Source organism: Bos javanicus, chromosome 21 (genome assembly GCF_032452875.1).
Source record: "Bos javanicus breed banteng chromosome 21, ARS-OSU_banteng_1.0, whole genome shotgun sequence".
NCBI classification, from domain to species: Eukaryota; Metazoa; Chordata; class Mammalia; order Artiodactyla; family Bovidae; genus Bos; species Bos javanicus.
The window spans coordinates 58,288,207-58,311,704 of record NC_083888.1 but is presented as its reverse complement, the minus strand read 5'-3'; the positions used below and the strand labels follow the sequence as shown (position 1 = coordinate 58,311,704).

General features: G+C 37.7%; 1 protein-coding gene across 5 annotated transcripts in view; it reads right to left on the bottom strand.

Annotated features, from left to right (window-relative positions):
* PPP4R4 (protein phosphatase 4 regulatory subunit 4) overlaps positions 1–23,498 on the bottom strand; it is a 106,217-nt gene that overhangs the window by 16,580 nt on the left and 66,139 nt on the right. For 3 of the 5 annotated variants that reach the window (XM_061395198.1, XM_061395199.1, XM_061395202.1), the window contains 7 exons: positions 22,573–22,656; positions 21,799–21,981; positions 16,032–16,137; positions 14,415–14,562; positions 9,061–9,205; positions 4,955–4,996; positions 4,780–4,854 (listed from right to left, as the gene is read on the bottom strand). In XM_061395198.1, coding sequence (XP_061251182.1) covers positions 4,780–4,854; positions 4,955–4,996; positions 9,061–9,205; positions 14,415–14,562; positions 16,032–16,137; positions 21,799–21,981; positions 22,573–22,656 — 783 coding nt within the window. The remainder of the gene's footprint in view (positions 1–4,779; positions 4,855–4,954; positions 4,997–9,060; positions 9,206–14,414; positions 14,563–16,031; positions 16,138–21,798; positions 21,982–22,572; positions 22,657–23,498) is intronic. The other 2 variants (XM_061395200.1, XM_061395201.1) reach the window with 1 other exon arrangement.

The window sequence follows — 23,498 nt, the reverse complement described above, 5'->3', positions numbered from 1 at the left end:
ACTACAGTCAACAATGGAGAGTACACATTCTTTTCAAGAACAAGTGTAAAATGAAAAGAGAAAACAGACAAAAAATTCCACATAGACTTGGACTGCATAAAAAACTATTAAATAAAAATTATAAAACTGAAAATAAAACATGCAAAGCTGAAAAATATTGCTAAGTGAGCTTAAGAAGTAGTGCCATTTGTTTTATCTTTTCCTCTACTATGTAATCATATTAATCACAATTATCTTGAAGTCCTCGTTGGGTAACTCTAATAGTAGGATCATCTGTGAATCTTTTTCTAGTCTCTGATTTTTGTCTTGGGTTTAGGTTATTAAGTCCTAAAGTTATAAGTTATGTAAGTTATTAATAACCAAGTTATATAACTTATTAATAACTTATATAACTTATAATAAATTACAAGTCCTAAAATTTTTAGAGCCTGTTTACTCTTTGCAACGTCTACCACTGACTATCCTGAGCTCTAATCTTTGTTTTAGACTGCTGAATAACACAATTGCTTTTCAGAGGATTTCCACTTAAGTTTTTAATCTCACAGCACAATTTTTTGTAGAGAAATAGACAATATAATAAAATAAATGGGAATATTATAACTGAAAAACACAGTACTGGAAACTTTAAAACCACTGGATGGTCTCAATAGCCAAATGGAGAAGGCAGGAAAAGAATTGGTGACATTGAAGATGGATCAACAGAGATTATTCACTCTGAGAAGCAGAGTTTAAGGAGGAAAAAAGAGAAAGAATAAAGCCTTACGGACCTGTGGGATGATATCAAAAGATCTAACACGTGTATAATTATTGACCCAGAAATATAAGAGTGAGCAACAGGGGACAGAAGATATATTTAAACAACGGGTCAAACCTTCCCAAATTGGGGAAATGATACATGTTTACAGATTCATGAAGCTCAACAAATCCAAAACAGGATAAATATGAAGCAAATCATGCCTAAAAATATCAAAATCAAACTGCTAAAAAACAAAAAAATACCTTGGAAGTAGTCAGAGACAAACAACATTATACAAAGAACAATAATTCAAATGAGAGCAGATATTTTATCAGATACTAGAGAGACCAGAACAAAGACAGAAATAACTCTTTTAAGTACAGTATGAAAAAAGGCTTGCAAACTTAGTATTCAATAAAAATATCCCTCAAAGAGGAAGGCAAAAATAAGATAAATTTTGATAAAATTTATCAAAAATTTTAGATAAAGGAAAACTAAGATAATCTGTCTAAAAATACTTGCACTCCATTCTTCAGGCTGAAGGGGAAAAAAAACGAGAGGGAAACTTGGGTCTAAGCAATGGATGATGGTTCTATAATGACCTACAAGACCTTCTAGAACTAACACCAAAAAAAGATGTTCTTTTCATCATAGGGGACTGGAATGCAAAAGTAGGAAGTCAAGCGATACCTGGAGTAACAAGCAAGTTTGGCTTTGGAGTACAAAATGAAACAGGGCAAAGGCTAACAGAGCTTTGCCAAGAAAACGCACTGGTCATAGCAAACACACTCTTCCAACAACACAGGAGAAGACTCTACACATGGACATGCCCAGATGGTCAATACTGAAATTAGATTGATTATACTCATTAGAGCTGAAGATGGAGAAGTTCTATGCAGTCAGCAAAAATAAGACCAGGAGATGACTGTGGCTCAGATTATGAAATCCTTATTGCAAAATTCAGAGATTATTCACTCTGAGAAACAGGGAAAACCACTAGACCATTCAGGTATGACCTAAATCAAACCAAATCGCTTACAATTATACAGTGGAAGTGACAAATAAATTCAAGGGATTAGATCTGATGGGCAAAGTGCCTGAAGAATTATGGACGGAGGGTTGTAACATTGTACAGGAGGCAGTGATCAAGACCATCCTCAAGAAAAACAAAAGCAAAAAGGCAAAATGGTTGTCTGAGGAGACCTTACAAATAGCTGAGAAAAGAAGAGAAGCAAAAGGCAAAGGAGAAAAGGAAAGATATCCTCATTTGAATGTAGAGTTCCAAAGAACAGCAAGGAGAGATAAGAAAGCTTTCCTCAAGATGACAAAGAAAGATAAGAAAGCTTTCCTCAGGTAGAATGTCTGATTAAATCTAAAAACCAACTTCTAGAACAAATAAGAAAACAGCATGTCTGCAAAATACAAGGCTGATATACAAAAATCAACAGTATTCTTTTTTTTTTTTTTTTTTTTACTTTACAATATTGTATTGGTTTTGCCATACATCAACATGCATCTGCCATGGGTGTACACGTGTTCCCCATCCTGAACCCCCCTCCCACCTCCCTCCCCAATCAACAGTATTCTTAAGCTCCAGCAACAAAAAACTAGAAAGCAAAATTTAAACTTACAATTCCATCCACAATGCCAAGAAACATAATATACTAGAAATAAATCTAACAAAAGACTTCCTTGAACTCTATACTTGAGACTACCAAAACTACTGAGAAGAAAAGTAAAGACTAAATAAACCAATCATGAGAAGACTCATAAAGTTTAGATGGCAATTTTCCAAATTGATCTACAGATCAATGATAATTAACACAATCCTAACTAAAATTTCAGGCTTTTTAGAAATTGACAAACTGATTCTAAACTTTGTATCAAAATGCAGAAGGCCTCAACTGGCCAAAGCAACTTAAAATAGTAAGTTTGAGAACTGACCCTACCTGAGTTTAAGAATTACTACACAGTGTTCAAGGCAGTTTAGAATGCCCAGAAAGACAAACATAAAAATCAGTGGAATGAAATAGTGAGTCCCTAAGCAGAGACACACACACACATATACACACCTATGAACAACTGATTAAAAAAAAAAAAAAAGGTGCTAAAGCAATTCAATGGGGAAAAGACAGTTTTCCACAAATGGTGCTAGAATAACTGCTTAGTCAGAAAAAATAAACAAAAGTAACTTGAAATGATTCATAGACCTAAATGTAAAACCTAAAACTAAAATTCCTAGAAAAAAACAGGAAAAAGTCTTTATAATTTGGGGATAGACTAAGGGCTTCCTCTGGTGACTCAAAAGGTAAAAGCGTCTGCCTGCAATGCAGGAGACCTGGGTTCAATCCCTGGGTTGAAAAGATCCCCTGGAGAAGGAAATGGCAACCCACTCCAGTATTCTTGCCTGGAGAATCCCATGGATGGAGGAGCCTGATAGACTACAGTCCATGAGGTCGCAAAGAGTTGGACATGACTGAATGACTTCACTTTCACTTTCAAAGGATTCTTGGGTACAAAAAAAGCATGAACTATGCTAAGAGAAAACACGGATATAAGTTGCACTTGATCAATATTAAAAATATCTCAGTCGTATCCAACTCTTTGCAACCCCATGGACTGTAGCCTGTCAGGCTCCTCCGTCCATGGGATTTTCCAGGCAAGAGTGCTGGAGTGGATTGCTATTTCCTTCTCCAGGGGATCTTCCCGACCCAGGAAACGAACCCAGGTCTCCCGCATTGCAGGCAGACACTTTACCGTCTGAGCCACCAGGGAAACCCCTTCAAAAGATACCATTAAGTAAATGAAAAAAGAAGCACAGACTCTAAGAAAATATTCATAAAATGTGTATCTGACAAAGGAATTGTATTCAGAGTTTATGAAGAACTCTTTCAACTTGATAATAAAAAGAGAAACAACCCACTTTAAAATCTAAAAATAGACTTCATCAACTAAGATTTAAGGATGGCCAATACACAAAGGCAAAGATGCTCAGCCTCATTAGGCATCAGGGATATACAATCTGAAATTGCAATGAAATACCATTACACCCTCACTCTAACAAGCATTACAGAGGATATGAGGTAACTGAAGTTCTCCACCACAGTCAGTGGGGGTGTAAAATGGTGCAGTTACTTTGCAAAACAGTCTCTGTTTTTAAGTTAAGCATACTTTAACATATGATCCGTGCATTCAACTCCTAGGTTATTTTCCCAAAGAAATCCAAGTATACATCCACTCAGAGACTTCTTCACTGATATTCCCAAGCTAGAAGTAACCCAAATGTCCATTAAGGAAGGGATATAACACATGGTAAGTGACTTTCCAGGTGGCGCTAGTGGTAAGGAACCTGCCTGCCAATGCAGGAGATGTAAGAGATGCGGGTTTGATCCCTGGGTCGGAAGATCACCTGGAGAAGGGAAAGGCAATCCACTTCAGTACTCTTGCCTGGAGAATCCCATGGACAGAAGAGCCTGGTGGGCTATAGATGGGGTCACCAAGAGTTGGACACAACTGAAGCGACTTAGCATGCATGCAAAAACATGGTGGTATATCCATAGTCTGGCTACTATTTAGAAATAAAAAGGAGTGATCTCTTGATATACACAACAACGTAGAAGAATCTCAAAAGAATTATGCTGATGGAGAGAAGCATGACCCACAAAGTACTAATAAATGATTCAGTTCATTAGTTGTAGATCACAAAGGGGCACAACAAAATTTTTGAGCGAACAGCAATGTTTGGTATTTTATATGCTGGTTTCATGGATATGTCCATGTCAAAATTCACCAAATTGTACACATTAAGCATTTGCAGTTAATCATAAGTCAATATACTTCAAGAAGGTATTTTTTAAAAGGCTTTCAAATGTAGTTTTTCTTCCAGTTCATGAAAGAACATATTTCAAAAGATTAGGACTCTTCTTTAGTTATTTATAGAGAAAGTAAAAGTAGTGTGATACTGAAATAATTTACTAAGTTTAATAACAGCACAGTTAATACTGGTCAGAAAGAAGTAGGTGTGTATGCATGTGAACACATACCATTTCCAAAAGAAGTAGTTCTTCTCTTTCTTTCTCTTGATCCAACAAATCTTTCTCATAAAACTTTTTCTGAAACTAAGTTTAAAGTTTAAAATGAAATTGTGAAACAGTAATGATGAGTCTCTGCCAATTTTTAAAGATTCCTTTCCACACAAGGTAAAGGGAGTATACTTACAGCATCCATGGACATTTCCATTCTGTCCAACTCTAACACGGTCTGCAAAGAAAATGTTTTAAAATAATTCAACAGCAATTAAATCGACTACTCATTTCTCAAAAAGATTCCTTTTCTAGACAGAGGTTCAAAGAAGAGATTTCTCCACTATGTGAAAGGCTAAATTAAAAAACCTTTAAAGTTCTTCTTAACTCTGTGCTGACTTTTAATCAGCCACTATACATTAATACCAGGATTTCCCTGGTGGGTCAGATGGTAAAGCGTCTGCCTACAATGTGGGAGACCCGGCTTGAATCCCTGGGTGGGGAAGATCCCCTGGAGAAGGAAATGGCAACCCACTCCACTACTCTTGCCTGGAAAATCCCATGGGTGGAGGAACCTGGTAGGCTACAGTCCATGGGGCTACAGTTGGACACAACTGAGCTACTTCACTTCACATATTAATACCAGGATCAATTTAAACTTTAAAAGTTTTTAACCTTAAGAAAAGCAGGTCTACAGGATTCTTTTAAATACTAAATACATGCAATTTAACTATTTTCTAATAACTCCCTGTGCCACTCTTTCCTGAATGTTCAGAAATATAATTTTTGAAATTAAAAAAATCTTTTGGCTAAATACATATGAAGCTGGCTACCATTTGGTTTAATATTCTTGGTTCCTTTCCACAGAAACTTTTGATCCTTATGACATTCTAATGAATAGAAAATACTTTGCTCTGAAAGCATTCTCTTAATTTATGTCTTTCAGAATACACTGTCTGAAATAAATTATTTCAATCAAACACTGGCCCATCTAATCCAGGGTTCTATCTCTGACAGAAGACAGTACTTCTTTATAGGAATAACTCTGATGGTCAAGATATAAGTACATTTATTCATATGCCCAAAGCTATCGATTGCAAACATAGTATTTATTTGGTTTTATTTTTATGCTGAAATTTATGAAAATGTTGCAATTCACACCATGAAATATCCCTTTTAAATGAAATGATTTTTCATCTTAAAAAAACTGACCAGACTAAGCTATTTCATTTTTATTGCAAGGCTTTGAATAGCTTCCTGAGGGGTTCCCACACCAATACGTCAGTCTGATAAACATTATAGTACAGAATTTTTAGGAGACAGAATGACTTCCTCATGTGCAATGTTCTTAAAATAACTGTAGTCCTGAATAATCCATTCAGTAATCTATTTAATTATAGCATTTTGCCCCAATTTAATGGGATCAGCTTGAGTTATCTCTTCAGTTTATAAATACTCTCAAAAAAGTAACTGGAACTTGCCTGGTGGGTAGGGGTTAAGAATCCCCCTCTGGATGCACGGGACACAAGTTCAGTCTCCGGTCAGGAAACTAAGATCCCACATGCTGCTGGGCGACTAAGCCCACACACCACAGGGGAGATCTTACACGGGCAACTAAGACCCGATGCAGCCAAATTAACTAATTATTTTAAAAAGTAACTGTCTCACGTTTACTATTTTGAAAGTTAACACCATTGCCTATACTTCTGTAATTAAATGGTAAAGACAGAAATATCTGGTAAAAACAAATGTATGTATATCTATGTTTTTAGATTTAGATGTATGTCCAGATTCTGAGTATCTCTGATTATTTCAGTTAATGAAAGGAGAATTTACATTTCAGTAAAATAAAATTATACTAATTAATACTAAGTTATCAAATCACTTTTTAAAAAAGCTTCTTATGCAACATCGCAAGGGTCTCTAGAAAAAAGAAAAGAAAATAAAAGGGTTCTCCTTCCCCCACCCCCCATCACTGACACCAAGTTGCTGATAACATTAATAAATTCATTTCTCTCACTACAAATGAAGGCTCAAAAACTATGTATCCTGAATTCCACATTCAGATTCATAGAAATAACAACTTGACTTAATCTCATAAAAACATTAGGTAAATGTTTGGCAAAAAAGGTTTTAAAGATTGTAAAGTATTTTCAAGTTTGACTTCACTAACCCAAATGTTTACTGTTTCAGTGTTAAACACTGACAAACAATCCATATAAGATCACAGGCTTAAAAAAACCTAACAAAAAAGCCATAAAACACAATGTTACATAGTTGAAAAGGGGCAGTTCAGTTCAGTTGCTCAGTTGTGTCTGACTCTTTGTGACCCCATGAATAGCAGCACGCCAGGCCTCCCTGCCTATCACCAACTCCCGGAGTTCACCCAGACTCACGTCCATCGAGTCAGTGATACCATCCAGCCATCTCATCCCCTGTCGTCCCCTTCTCCTCCTGCCCCCAATCCCTCCCAGCATCAGGGTCTTTTCCAATGAGTCAACTCTTTGCATGAGGTGGTCAAAGTATCGGAGTTTCAGCTTTAGCATGAGTCCTTCCAAAGAACACCCAGAACTGATCTCCTTTAGAATGGACTGGTTGGATCTCCTTGCAGTCCAAGGGACTCTCAAGAGTCTTCTCCTACACCACAGTTCAAAAACATAAATTCTTCGGCGCTCAGCTTTCTTCACAGTCCAACTCTCACATCCATACATGACCACAGGAAAAACCATAGCCTTGACTAGACAGACCTTTGTTGGCAAAGTAATGTCTCTGCTTTTGAATATGCTATCTAGGTTGGACATAACTTTCCTTCCAAGGAGTAAGCGTCTTTAAATTTCATGGCTGCAGTCACCATCTGCAGTGATTTTGGAGCCCAAAAAAATAAAGTCTGACACTGTTTCCACTGTTTCCCCATCTATTTCCCATGAAGTGAAAAGGGGTAAGGGGTCTCCATTCCAGCCCTGAAGCTGCCACTTACTAATAAGATCTTAAGCTGATACCTAACATTTCTAGGTCCAGAGCTTCTGCAAAGTCAAACAGGTCACTGAAGGCCCTTCTAATCCTTCCATGGCTAAGTTCCTAGCTAGCTGGCTACACCAGGTCTCAGCTGTGGGATGTGGGTAGTTCCCTGACAGGAAATGAACCCAGGCCCCCTGCATTGGGAGCGTGGATTCTTGGCCACTGGACCACCAGGGAAGTCTTAGGGCTAAGTTTCTATCAAAGGTGACTTTACCAACAAAGTCTTACCAATTATAATCACTTATAAATAGTCTGTGAGTGAAACATTCATTATTAGCTGAAAAGTATTTACAGAGTACCTAAAATGCAAGCTCTCTCTCATAGAGCTTATATTACCAATAATAAAAGCTTAATGTTTCAGCGCCCCCTGTGCTTAGTCACTCAGTCGTGTCCGACTCTTTCTGACCCCATGGACTACAGCCCACAAGGCTCCTCTGTCCATGGGGATTCTTCAGGCAAGAATATTGGAATGGGTTGACATGCCCTTCTCTAGGGGATCTTCCCAAGCTGGAGATCGAACCCAGGTCTCCCATAGTGCAGGTAGATTCTTTACCAGCTGAGCCACCAGGTAAATGCTTTCTAGAAGGAACTTCCCTCTTCAGTTAGAGCACACATCCACCAAATCCTTACTACTCTAGCAATGATTTAAATATTTTAACATACTACTGGTAGCCCATCAAGTTAAAATAGTGAAGCTATGATTCAGTTCAGTTCAGTTCAGTTGCTCAGTAGTGTCCGACTCTCTGTGACCCCATGAATCGCAGCAGGCCAGGCCTCCCCGTCCATCACCAACTCCTGGAATTCACTCAAACTCACGTCCATCGAGTCAGTGATGCCATCCAGCCATCTCATCCTCTGTCATCCCCTTCTCCTCCTGCCCCCAATCCCTCCCAGCATCAGAGTCTTTTCCAGTGAGTCAACTCTTCCCATGAGGTGGCCAAAGTACTGGATGCTTTAGCATCATTCCTTCCAAAGAAATCCCAGGGCTGATCTTCAGAATGGACTGGTTGGATCTCCTTGCAGTCCAAGGGACTCTCAAGAGTCTTCTCCAACACCACAGTTCAAAAGCATCAATTCTTCGGTGCTCAGCTTTCTTCACAGTCCAACTCTTGCATCCATACACGACCACTGGAAAAACCATAGCCTTGACTAGAAGGACCTTTGTTGGCAAAGTAATGTCTCTGCTTTTTAATATGCTATCTAGGTTGGTCACAGCTTTCCTTCCAAGGAGTAAGCCCATCTTAACCCAAGAAAGACAAATGCCATTGCAAGAGGGATACTTACTCTTTTTACAATAGCCAGAACATCTTTATCTTTTTCTTGACAGAGGAGTTTTCTCACACACATTTCCAACTGCTGAAGTAGATGCTTATCTGCAGGAATCTTCAGAGTAGATTTCACTTTGGGCAACAAGTAGCAAAGTTTCATTCTATAATAAATTAAAAAGCATTAACCTGTGAGTGAGTTTAATAACCTGGAATAATAGTCACAAGAATTTGAAAGAAAATTCAAGCTTTAGCTAGCTTGAGAGTTTATTATGCAGTAAATACCTATGGAGGGCACATGAGTCAAGCATTCATTACTTTGGGTGCTGAGACATTGCAGTGCATAAAATCAACACAATTCTCTGCTTCCTCACAGAGCTTTCATTCTAGTCCACAGGTAGGGAGAGAGGATAAACAAATGAATAAGCATTAGTCGCTCAGTCGTGGCTGACTCTCTGCGACCCCACGGACTGTAGCCCGTCAGGCTCCTCTGCCCATGGGATTCTCCAGGCAAGAATTCTGGAGTGGGCTGTCATTTCCTTCTCTAACAAATGAGTAAAATGTCCATCAAACAGCGTAAGTGCTGCAGAAAACAATAAAGCAAGGAAAGAAGGTGAAGGAGTACCAGAGGAGGGGGGTTACAAGTTTCAAACATGTGGTCAGAGAGGGTTTCTGTGAAGCTTTCACTGAAAAAATGACATTTAAGCAAAGACAAAGTAAATTGGGGACTAACCCATGTGAATATCTAGAGAAGACTGTTATAGTAAGAGCGAATGCCCTATGAGGGGAGCTTGCCTTAGGAGTTGCCCCAAATTAACAAATTGGCCCAAGCTGGCTAGAGTGGTGAGAACAGAGCAAAAACAAATTTAGCTAGAGGCCTCAGTATGGAAATAGGAGGTCAGATCATCCAGGGCCTTGCAACTACAGATTGGAAACTGGTTTTATTTTGAGAGCAATGAGAAGCCATGGAGGGTTCTGCACATACAAGCAATAAATGCTGGAGAGGGTGTGGAGAAAAGGGAACCCTCTTACACTGTTGGTGGGAATGCAAACTAGTACAGCCACTATGGAGAACAGTGTGGAGATTCCTTAAAAAACTGGAAATAGAACTGCCTTATGATCCAGCAATCCCACTGCTGGGCATATGCACTGAGGAAACCAGAAGGGAAAGAGACACGTGTATCCCAATGTTCATCGCAGCACTGTTTATAATAGCCAGGACATGGAAGCAACCTAGATGTCCATCAGCAGATGAATGGATAAGAAAGCTATGGTACATATACACAATGGAGTATTACTCAGCCATTAAAAAGAATACATTTGAATCAGTTCTAATGAGGTGGATGAAACTGGAGCCTATTATACAGAGTGAAGTAAGCCAGAAAGAAAAACACCAATACAGTATACTAACGCATATATATGGAATTTAGAAAGATGGTAACAATAACCCTGTGTACGAGACAGCAAAAGAGACACTGATGTACAGAACAGCCTTATGGACTCTGTGGGAGAGGGAGAGGGTGGGAAGATTTGGGAGAATGGCATTGAAACATGTATAATATCATGTATGAAACGAGTCACCAGTCCAGGTTCGATGCACGATACTGGATGCTTGGGGCTGGTGCACTGGGACGACCCAGAGGGATGGTATGGGGAGGGAGGAGGGAGGAGCGTTCAGGATGGGGAACACATGTATACCTGTGGTGGATTCATTTCGATATTTGGCAAAACCAATACAATATTGTAAAGTTTAAAAATAAAATAAAACTAAAAATAAATAAATAAAGGAGCTTGTAATGAAAAAAAAAAGAAAGATTCAACTTAACATTTGGGAAGTATCATCTGGTTACTGTGTTGAGATTAGACTGTAGGTGGACAAGGACAGAAGGGATAGGATAGGGGAGGCTCTTTCAGTAATCCAGGCCAGAATCCAGTAATTCAGTAATCCAGTAAGATGATGGTGGCACCACCATCACTCTGGTTCTTGACCAGAGAAGCAGCAGTGAGGCGGTGGGAAGTGGCTGGCATCTGAATATTTTATACAAGCAGGAGGATGTGCTGAGGGCCTGGAGGTGGAATGACAAAAAGGAGGTCAAGGCTCTGACCTGAGCAAGTGGCAAGACAAAATGGTTATTTACTGAGATGGAGAAGATGGCAGAAAGAGCAAGTGTGGATGAGGAAGGTGGGGCTTAACTGGATAGATTAACTCTGAGGAGCCTGTTAGGTAGTTGATGGAAATGCAGTGGGCAGTTGCCTTGATGAACCTTCTGTCCAGGGTGGATGCCCATGCTGGAGATGTGCTGTCAGGAATCTTCAGAGCATAGATGCTATGTCAACCAGGAGCCCGGAGAATTACCCAGGCAGCAAGTGCAGTTTGAGAAGGAGAGATAAGAGGAGAGTTTCTATGGCACCCCCATGGTCCAGATGGGCTGATAAGGAACCAACAAGCAAACTGAAGAATTCCAGAGAGGTAAGAGGAAATCCAGGAGAGTTAAAAAAACAAACAAAAAACCAACCTACCAACGGAACAAACAAACAACCTTCTAGGAAAAGGTGGTGCAGGAAATGTTCTATTTACTAAGCTAAAATTCTATTGCTTTGTCAGGGCTGTTGTCTAATTTGTGGCTGCTGTATTCATTCATTCATTTGTCTCAGCACTCTCCAGATACTATTTTTTTATTTCTATGCCAAAGCTTGAGACAACTAAGTCCCACTCCTGGAGTTCTCAGGATGCTTTCTCAGCTGAGCTTCAGTACAGGATTCCTCATATACAAGAAAATTTGCTATTTAACCAAAAAGGCAAAAGATGTTTCTTCCCCAGAATTTTCACCTCTGTACATAGCAATAATAGTCTCACACTTATTCAGGACTCACCACAGATACTGCTAAGCATGGTGGTGATGCTTTTTCTAGTTAAGAGGTCCCAATTACCCCAAAGAGAATTGTTTTCATTTCTGGCAGCTGAAGAGAAAGCTCCTCTGAATACCAATAGTCTTTTTCTAGCCTTGATATTGTCCAGACTCGATGAATTTAAATTTTCAACATTCACTTAAGGAAAAGCAGAAACAATCAGCAGTCCATGCACACTTCATTCTTTATAACCCAAGGCACATCTAGAAAACCTACATTCAACAGAAGCTACCCAAGCCTTAGCAATTATTTAACTCGATGAGAATCCTGGGCCCAGGAGATTAGGAAGATTTTGAAATTAAGGGCCACACTTTTCAGGTAAGCTAAACTCTGCATGTACACTATCTCAGGTATTTATTCCTCAGAACACCCCCATGAATTAAGTACCAAGGAAACTGATGCACAGAGAGGTTCTGTAATTTGCCTGGACGCGCAGCTGGTATAGAGGTCAGGAAGTGTAGCTCCAGCTGCTCTCCTTCTAACCTGCATGATCCTGCCTCTCTCGCCTGTGGCGGCCTCCATTCTATCCGGCCATCTCTACAGAGCTGGGCGAAGGCTTTGGCATCCAAGAGTACATGATGTAGCTGGACCCATTTTTTTTGGCTGGCAGCTGCCCAGGCAGGAGAGTCAAAACCAAGACACAGATGATCTCTTACTCAACAAAACCACCAAGACTCACAGAGCAATATTCATCTTCATTTGGTTTTTGAATTGACAGGTTGCTTTCTCTTAGAGTCAATGCTATGCTGCTAGTCACACTGACTTGAGTAGAGATTTCATTCCCTTTCAAATAATTTTTGGGAACTGTCTGATAAGGGATAATTCATCACGTTGGAATCTGCTTTTCTAGAATCACAACTTCAATTTGCAAAAGGTTTACAATGTGGTTGAATCCATTAACTATTTACCAAGAGATAAATTCTAAAGAACTGCCATCAGGGTCTTTCAATCTACTTAAAATCACTTTAATTTAAATCTCAAGTCAAGGAAACCTTAGCTCTTGTTTATACAGCACAGGAAAGATGCTGCTGCTACTGCTGCTGCTAAGTCGCTTCAGTCGTGGCCGACTCTGTGCGACCCCATAGACAGTAGCCCACCAGGCTCCCCTGTCCCTGGGATTCTCCAGGCAAGAACACTGGAGTCGATTGCCATTTCCTTCTCCAATGCATGAAGGTGGAAAGTGAAAGTGAAGTCCCTCAGTCGTGTCCGACTGTAGCGACCCCATGGACTGCAGCCTACCAGGCTCCTCCATCCATGGGATTTTCCAGGCAAGATGCACAAAATACTAAAGCCAATGCTATTATGTTTTCTGTATTTTCTCTACAAAATAAAACCAATATCTAGATTTGTTCCTCCTAAATAATGCTCATAACATTCTCAGGCTGAACTCTTCAACATCTTTTGACAAATCTTGGTATATGTCTTTCTCAACAACTATGCTATTAGTCTATGCTTATTGCCTGGCCAATTCTTCCTGTTAAAAAGTGTTAAATGATTACCCGTTGCCTACAATGCACATCAGTTGTTTATAAAAGATGCACATATGTCACACAGCATGGAACGAGCATGAAGCGTGGCTGGCATGTGAATACTCAGCAGGGAGCTCTGCAGTCCTGTTCAGGAAGTCTTGACTCTGACTGTGTCTCCTACGGATGTGAGTTCCTCAAACGTGGAACACCGACATAGAGCACAAACACAGAAACCTCATGGCTGACAGTTTAAAATTCTCTTTAAATCAGTATGCAATGTACAAATAACTCAAACCCTGTGTGTGTATGTGTGTGTGTGTTTCATGCCACTGAATTGTACAAAATGGTTAAAATGGCATTATGCTATGTATGTTTTACCACTACTTTTTTAAAAAAAATTAATATGCTTATTTGGGGAGAAAAAAAAGCAAAATACAATTTATTCAGTTTTTTCAATTTCCAAGCAAGCCATTTTCAGTCCTGTTTCATTTAACTTCACAGTTAATTAATCAAATCCAATTACCATTTACTGGATTTCAAAACTGTGAGAGCGCTGAACGAAGGAGAAAGAAAAGAAAAAGACTTGGAAACAGCCCTGCTGAGTAAATGGGCTTATAAAAATGGACAGATCTCCAAGCCAACTTTGAACTATTTTTTTCTCTAGGCTTAAAAGATAGATAAGTTAATCATATCTACTCAATCTTCTCCTGGTATCAGTGTGTGTATCCACATGGCTGGAGAAGCCTGCCAGTCTGGCTGTGACTACAGCTGTCAACCCAATAAACTAAAGGCCTCAGACAGTGTTAAAAAATCACACTTTCAAGTCCTACTGAGGCTCAATTAAGACCACCAAGAATTTCAAAATGAGTACAAGTTCTTGATTATTTTCAAGACTAAGAAAACACTTTTGAATAGCTCAGTTTCTTATTCATGAATAAGATACATTTAAAAAAAATACAATTTTTTCAAATATATTCTTGGATTAGTATCCTACCTTACATTTGCTACTGGATCATGTGTCAGTTCAATAGCAGGTAGAAAGAAATATTTACAGAAAAATGATTTGGAAAAGATCTCTATAATAAATTCACAGGTATCCAAAAATCGGAGTCTGTTCCAATAACTTTTTCCTTGGCCCAGTTCTAGAAACAACAACAAAAAAGTTTTGTGTTTTAATTTTTCCTACATAAAATTTCCCGTGACAAAAATCACAAAGCCCATGACAGTTTTTTTATACCCACAATTTGCTTAGCAAAAACAAGAGATAAGGGGAAAAAAATCATATTATATACCCCTGAATTAATGAAAGCATAAAAAACAAAAAGAAATTTATTAAATATTACATTTAATTCAATAAGCATTTATTAAATATTAAAGGAACATATTTACTATTTTTTGATTACCCGCTATGTACTAAGTACTGATACATATTATCTCATTAAATCCTGAAAGCCCAATGGGATGGGTATATATTTATTCCTACTAAAAGATAAGAGTACCAAGATTCATAGAGGTTAAAGGAACAGAGCTAGAATTCAAATGCAGGTCTGTATAACTTCAAAATCTTTTGACCAATGAAATTAACTGTTTTCTTCCTCTTGTTTTCTTAAAATGCTTTGAAATAAATCATATATAAACAAAATTATCACTGAAAATAATTCAGGTCAATATTTAAAGGATAATTTTTTTCTCCCTTATTACACACATATTCAAAAGCAAAATTCTTAATGTTTAAAACCAAATATAATCTCCATTCAAAATAAAACATTCTAAAGAGCAGGCCCTACCACTAAAAACTGAAAATTGAATTAAAATACAGTTAAAAAAAAAAAGAAAGATTAAAGTATATTGAGCAAAATTTTTCTTAAACAGAATTTTATGTGCTCTAATTTTTTTTTTAAAGTGGTGATCCATACTTAAAATGGTAAACTATAATAACCAGAAAATCCCATTACCTGTCTATGCTGGATAATAGTTTAATAAAAGCATTAAGGCACTATGGTCAAAACAAGTACACAATAATTAACAAATTCACTAAGTATATATAGGTGTCTATCACTACTTCAAGAATTAATTCTTTAACAAAAGGTTTTGTCTTGATTTTAGCCCATAGCAAATTAAAATAAATTTGCATTTGTTAACTGACAATTTTTTAAGACATTATAAACCACTTCGGCTCACTAGATTCACATTTGAGTGTACTATCAAATCTATTCAAGAGGACAAAACCCACATTCTGTATTATTTAATATAAGAACACAAAACAAATTATTAGATTCATGGAAAACCTGCTTGTATCTTGTTTTCAAATTGTATTTATCAGAATAGAAACTGAGCTTTCAACAATAAGTATATGTATTTTAACTTCTCAAGTATAGAAATTCATGAAAGGTAGCCTAGAGTAGATGAATTTTTCATTCATCAAAGATCTGATCCTGTAAAAAAATTTCTAAAACAAACAAAAAGAAATTAGCCTATAAAGCTCAAATACAAATATTTAGCAATACTGGCCTAATTATTCGTAGCAATATGATAACATAAGTCAGATCTAACTAAGGCCAACCAGTTTATTTACTTTCTGTTCTCCAAATGAGAGAGAGTGATTACTTACGTTCAATTAATTTTTGAATCACTTCATGTCTCTGTTCCTGTTTACGATTATAACGTAGAAAAATGCATAGCGTTCGTGAAGCCGCCTTTTGGACAGGTAAGACATTCTTAGAGAAATAAGAAAGACAATTAAACAAGTCTAATGGTATATGCTGTAAATAATTTGACCCCACACATCAATTTTAAGTTATAGACTAAAAGTAAAAGCAGTGCTGTCTGCCTCTGAAATCAGTGTGGATGTGTCTTCATCATTTAATGTTATCAGTCAGGCAAATCAACTCAGCTATCACACTGCAAAGTTCAAGTAATCTGGCAGAGTCACTTCCAAATCACCCAGATTTGATTTATATTTGAGTCACATCTCCTTGGCACCTCATTTTAAGTGATATTCTCCCCAAATACACCTCAGCCACTTCTAGACCATGTTACTCATTTATTCAACAAACATTTGCTAGTACACACCCTATGTCAGGTACCTCACCAAAAATGTGCCACTTCTCAAATCCAGAGATCCTATGACCAGGTATACGTCAGATTCCTCTCACTTAGTTCTGCCTCCTCCACCTCAATACTATTCTTTAAGATCCCTGGTCCATGACACAGATGAAGTTTAGAATCCAAGGGACACCATGGCAATTATTCTTACTAGTGTTTTAAACTCTTTGAGCCTTTGGATTTGTGTCACACCAACTGGGCAGAACCTTAATTCTAAGTAAATCCAACCATCCATCTTTACTATGGCTTCAAACTATGCATTAGAGAAAAATCTCTCAACCAGGTATACTGTATCCAGTATAAATTCACATTCACTATCTTGACTTACATATATATATAACATTCAGTTCTTGAAGATTCAGACTATCATGATAGGGATGCTTGAAATTCAAGTAGAAAAAATATACATTGCTCAGAGAGTATTGCCTATTACCTCCTTTCACATTTTATACAAGCTATTTCCATTCTATCTAGTACCATTTTGTGCAGTTTTTTAATCTGTTGAAGGTAAAAAAGAATATTCACTATAAATTAGAACAGAAAATTTAAGAAATGTACATAAACAGAAATATCAGTGGAATTAAGGAAAATGAATGTTAGATAAATGAACTTAAATAAAAGGACGTTACTTTTTTCTTTCATTTTGTATATACTAATAGAATTCCAAATGCATAAACACTAATTGTTTGAAACAGAAATAATATAAAATATGTATATTTTATACCTCACAGTATAAGGTAATACCTTTGGGGCCAGAAATCAAAGACAAAGGTAATTATATTAAAACAAACAAAAGTCAGTTTAAAGAAACTGCGACCACTTGAGCATGTGAATAATGACTGAAATTGATTAAAACATTGTTCAATATAAAAGATGAGTCTAAATGAAAGGAAAAAATAAAAACAAAATTCATTCATCATCACTGGGTTAACTCTGAAAATTGACAGAGGGAAAGAAATAAGAATTAATCCTCTCTTTACATTAGGAAATATATTTTAGGATAAATTAAAAAAAGCATTTATCTGCAAATCAAGACCACTATGAGGTACCATTTCACACCAGTCAGAATGGCTGCGATCCAAAAGTCTACAAATAATAAATGTTGGAGAGGGTGTGGAGAAAAGGGAACTCTCTTACACTGTTGGTGGGAATGCAAACTAGTACAGCCACTATGGAGAACAGTGTGGAGATTCCTTAAAAAACTGGAAATAGAACTGCCTTATGATCCAGCAATCCCACTGCTGGGCATACACACTGAGGAAACCAGAAGGGAAAGAGACACGTGTACCCCAATGTTCATCACAGCACTGTTTATAATAGCCAGGACATGGAAGCAACCTAGATGTCCATCAGCAGATGAATGGATAAGAAAGCTGTGGTACATATACACAATGGAGTATTACTCAGCCATTAAAAAGAACTCATTTGAATCAGTTCTAATGAGGTGGATGAAACTGGAGCCTATTATACAGAGTGAAGTAAGCCAGAAGGACAAACACCAATACAGTATACTAACACATATATATGGAATTTAGAAAGATGGTAACAATAACCCTGTGTACGAGACAGCAAAAGAGACACTGATGTACAGAACAGCCTTATGGACTCTGTGGGAGAGGGAGAGGGTGGGAAGATTTGGGAGAATGGCATTGAAACATGTAAAATATCATGTATGAAACGAGTTGCCAGTCCAGGTTCAATGCACGATACTGGATGCTTGGGGCTAGTGCACGGGGACGACCCAGAGGGATGGTATGGGGAGGGAGGAGGGAGGAGGGTTCAGGATGGGGAGCACATGTATACCTGTGATGGATTCATTTTGATATTTGGCAAAACTAATACAATTATGTAAATTTTAAAAATAAAATAAAATAAAATTTAAAAAAAGCATTTATCCTGAGAAGAATGCCCTCAACAATGTAGAAGAAAAGAGAATTTAAAAGCCACTCTTTTGTAAGTTCTAATGAAATAACTGATTCAGGCAAGGATCATCAATGGATACTAAAACTGAAGGGTAAAAGGTTACTGGGAAACTGGGTATTCAGTGTTGAAGTGTCAGCTTCAGATTATGACAGATCACAAGGGAAAAAACACAATTTTGCAGTGAACTAACAGAGATGTCTCTGCCTGCACAAGCACTCCAAGCTCATTTACAAAGGGACAGGCATCCAGATGTGACACAACATAAAATACACAGCAGCACTGATAAAGAATTCTTGCCAAACACATTTGATCTAAGACTCAGCAAGCCCTTATCAAACCTCCAGCTTAAAACAAACATGGAGAAGAGATAAACAAGTAAATCCATGAAGACATTCTACAGGACAACTGACTAAGTCTCTTCCACAATTCAATGTCATGAAAAAGTGGGGGAAGGGCAAAGAGGGACTCTGTTCTGGATTAAAAGCAAACTAAGAAATGTAACCACCTGAGGCTATGTATGGATCTTACTTGGATCCTATATAGAATAAAACAACTATCACACCCATTTGGGGGATAACTGGTAAACTCTGATATGAATTTTAAATGATATTAAAGATAATTGTTCATTTTGTCAAATGTAATAATTGTAACATGATTATATAGGACAATGTCCTTTTCTAGAGATGAATACTGAAATGCTTAGAGATAAAATATGACATCTATAACTTAAACTTTTTAGCACAATGAAATGGAAAAGGCAAATATGGCAAAATGTTAATAACTGTTAAATCAAGGTGATGGGTACGTGAGAGTTCATTGTAGTATTTTCTCTGCCTTCATGCATCTTTAAATTTTTTTCATTATAGAAGTAGGAAAAAAAGTTACTTGATGTCATTCCTCTACTCCAAAACCTTCCAAAACCTTCCCCTGCATAAGAGAATATAATCTCCATTCTACATCATGGCTTTCGAGCACCTGTGTGCTGTGGGCCCAAAGACCTTTCCAGGCTCATCACTAACAACCGCCACACTGGCTTCCTTGCTGGCCCTCATAAAACCAAGCACACCCTGAATCACATCATTGCATTTACTCTTCCCTTTGTCGGGATCACCTGTGCTTCAGACCTCCACATGGCCACTCCCTTACTTGGTCCAAGCCTCTTGATCGGAGAGGGCTTTTTCCTGACCACTACATCCACAATACCCTCCATCACTTTATTCCCCTCTACCCTGTGTTTTAGTTCTTCCTTGTACTTTTCATCCCTGGTGTCCAATGCACTGCGTTGGCCAAAATGTTCATTCGGGGTTTTTTTTTTTTCGTAACATCTTAAACAGAAACCTGAATGAACATTTTGCCAACCCAATATGTGTGTGTTGTCTGTCTCCAACAGAACTTAAAGTCCCATGAGAACAGATCCTTTATCTTTTCAGTCACTTAACAGTACACGGCACATTGTAAGTGCTCAATAAATTTTATTAAGTGAATGAATGAATGAATATTATGACCATTAGATATGGAACTAAAAATATAAACCTTTTTTTCCAGAAGACACTGAAATGAAATATAAATGTCTTTATTTGATCATGGAAAATGTGCTATAGTAAATCATATATCTTTTTTAAGTGTAGAATTACCTCCTTGCAAAAGAAAACAAAGCAAACCCCTCAGACTTGAAAGTATGTTGTTCACACTATGGTATAAATTATTTCTCTTTCCTGATATGAGAGAATATATGGAATAATTTTGTATACTTATTATCCAACCAGTCCATTCTGAAGGAGATCAGCCCTGGGATTTCTTTGGAAGGAATGATGCTAAAGCTGAAACTCCAGGACTTTGGCCACCTCATGCGAAGAGTTGACTCATTGGAAAAGACTCTGATGCTGGGAGGGATTGGGGGCAGGAGGAGAAAGGGACGACAGAGGATGAGATAGCTGGATGGCATCACTGACTTGATGGACGTGAGTCTCAGTGAACTCCAGGAGTTGGTGATGGACAGGGAGGCCTGGCCTGCTGCGATTCATGGGGTCACAGAGAGTCGGACACTACTGAGCAACTGATCTGATCTGATCTGATCTGATTAGCTTTATAAACACAAAGATGACTACTTAGTAATCAGGTTGAGACAAACAATTAAGATCAAGCTTCATAGGACTTATCACCTCCTGTTAATACATTTTATTTTACTATTTATCACTTCCCATACCATCACCTCTTTAGAACTCAAGGTCCATTAGAGCAGGAATCTGTCTTGTTCACACCCAGATCCCCAGCTCTCAGAACAGTGCGTGAAACACAGCAAACAGAAGCTGATTGCAGAATAAAGTCATCAATAAATTCTGCTTGACTTTGTGAAATTTTCTATGTGTTGCATTCATGCATTATCCTCTGATAAGTTATTTTTGCCAGTATCACTTTTTAAGATGACTACACCTATAAAACAACCTTCAACCCCTAGGCTTTGCTTTGATACACCAAACAAACTTCAAGCAGAGGTGCTAGCATAAGATATATGCCTACCATTTTTTAGTTAAGTTATAAAATGACATCAGTAATGTCATTTTTTCCCTCTTTTTAACCACTGAAGCTAAAACTGATTTTGGGTTTTTGAGATGGCTACTAGATTTCATTATCTCCCCCCAACTTTTTTTTTGAGAACAATGAGAATTCAAAGTACTCTTTAAAAAATAGTTTCTAACACATACACATTATGTGGAACTTTTGTATACTTGAAAAAAAAAAGGTAGTAGGATGCCACAGTCAACATATAATCAAACTGCAGGTTAAATGATCCTCTGGGAATTTTAAGGAAAAAAAGGCAGACAATTTACTCTATGGGGAAATTTGAGTACAAGCCTTTCTTTCCCCCTGCTTTTGACTCTAATTTTTAGGCTATCCACAGGAGGGCATCCATGTTTTTTCTATAAATTTTATCTGTTACAAGGTAAAAAAAAAAGAAACCAAAAAAAGAAAAAGAAAGCAAATTAATATTAAAGGCGTTTAAGGAATACTCTTAGGTAAGGTGAGAGAGCACAGCTGAGGCAATGACACATGGAGGGTGCACATCAGAGCAGAAGTCGCTGTGCAGTTGAGACTCCTACCAGCCTCTCCCTGGAGCACTGTATCAAGCTTGAAGTGAGTGTGTTGACACTCTCCCCCGTGCATCCCTCTCTTCAGCTGAGTAGCTGATCAAAAGGAGAACCCAGTGAGGAAGCAAAGGTAACAGCACCCCTCTAGGCAGAAGGGCATGAACGGAGCTTGCCGTTCTATTTCAAGAATGTGGAGAATTTGGTTAATTCCAAAATGTGCTCCAGTTCAAGAAAAAATCAGATAAGAGGCATTGGGCTCACATTTGTCATCATGATTGTGAACATTCTTTGTAAGAAACGATAATAGATCTGATCACTTGATATGACTTGTGGCAGACAGGCGTATTTCTGGAGCAGCTTCTCATGAGTTCTCCACTTTAAGGACGCTGCAGCTCGCTGCTCAGCAGCTGTGAGAGCTGGAACCAAGTCAGGCAGAGATGATAACTGAAGAAGAAAACACATCAAGAGAATCAAAGATAATTAAATACATCAGCTGCAGCACTCAGCCAAATTATTCAGACTTACAATACACTGGGGAAGGGAAAACTCTTAATCATTTCCGAACTTAGGAGGCATTGCAGTTGTCACAGGGAGGTAACTATTCAGTAAAATCAAATACTTTAAAAAAATCTGTAAGTAAAATTTATGATTCCTGGCAACAAAATTTTGAAAGAGACAGATTCATAGCTCTTCCAGTTAAAGTAAAATGTATTCTATTTCACCATCAGCAAACTTTGATATTCTAAATTCCTACCCTTTGTCTTCACTAGTTGCTATTCTTGCAATAACAATTAATGCTAATAAAAACTGAAAATATGAAAGTAAACCCCAAGGACAGTAAATAAAGATTGCGGTAAGAAAGGTAGAGGCAATTCGAGCTGTCATAACTCCAAAAGATTTTTACTGAGCCCTTCTAGGTGGCCAGCACTGTGTTAAGTGTTTTTCATACATTCTTTCATTGATTCCTCTCAACAACTCTGCAGAGTAAGGTCATCCATACAAGATCCAGAAGCTCTTTTGATCCATCAGATTCACCTTATTTTCTTGAACACTGCTCTCCCCACCAGTAGACATCAGTTCCAGAATCTCTGGAAGATGATCTATGAGAGCATCTAGTACCTGTTAACAGAGATACTGATTACCCTTCTTGTAATGGCTGTGTTTTTCTAATCTTAGATCAATTTACTTGCCAATTTCTACACAGAAATAGTGGGTAGTTACCAAAGAGCATTTTGGGGGTTTCTAGTTCTCCTGCTCTATCACCTTTCTGCTGCAAAGTCTTAGAAACATAATCAACTACCTTGGTCAAACTACTTTTGAAAAGAGTTTAGTATGTCTGCCTCTTGATATTATTCAAATAGTTTCGATGCAAGACAGCCTAACAACATCCTTAAAACTGCCTCCCAACTTTTGAAAAACAGTTTAGGGGGTCGGACGACACCCTCAGAGATGTCTCACGTTGAGGAGCTGAGCTTTGGCAAGCCAGCAGTTGTTTGAGTGAATAGGATACACTAGATAAAGCATCAAAATTAAGTGTTCCAGAGGCTCCACAATGCGAAGGGAAATAAAAAGATATAAAATGTGATTGATATAATATATGACCACAATTGTGTAAAACTTAAAAAACCTTTATATAGACAAAAACAAAAATGAAAACATACAAGAAAATATTAAATACAAACAGTGATTAGAACTAAAAGTACTCTTTTGTCTGTCTACTTTTTGGCATTTCCAAAGTTTCCATAATATAACAAATACATATATATTTTTAAAAACTTAATATTTTTTAATAAAAGACCTTCCCAATCTCTAGTCTATGACACAGTCATTCATCACTTACAAGCTTCCAGGACTAGTCAGCTATTAGAATTCATGAATTCTCAAGAAGCAGGAAAATAAAAAAGGCATTGATATACTCAAACCTGATATAAAAGAAGTAAAAAACAAACAGTAAGAAGATA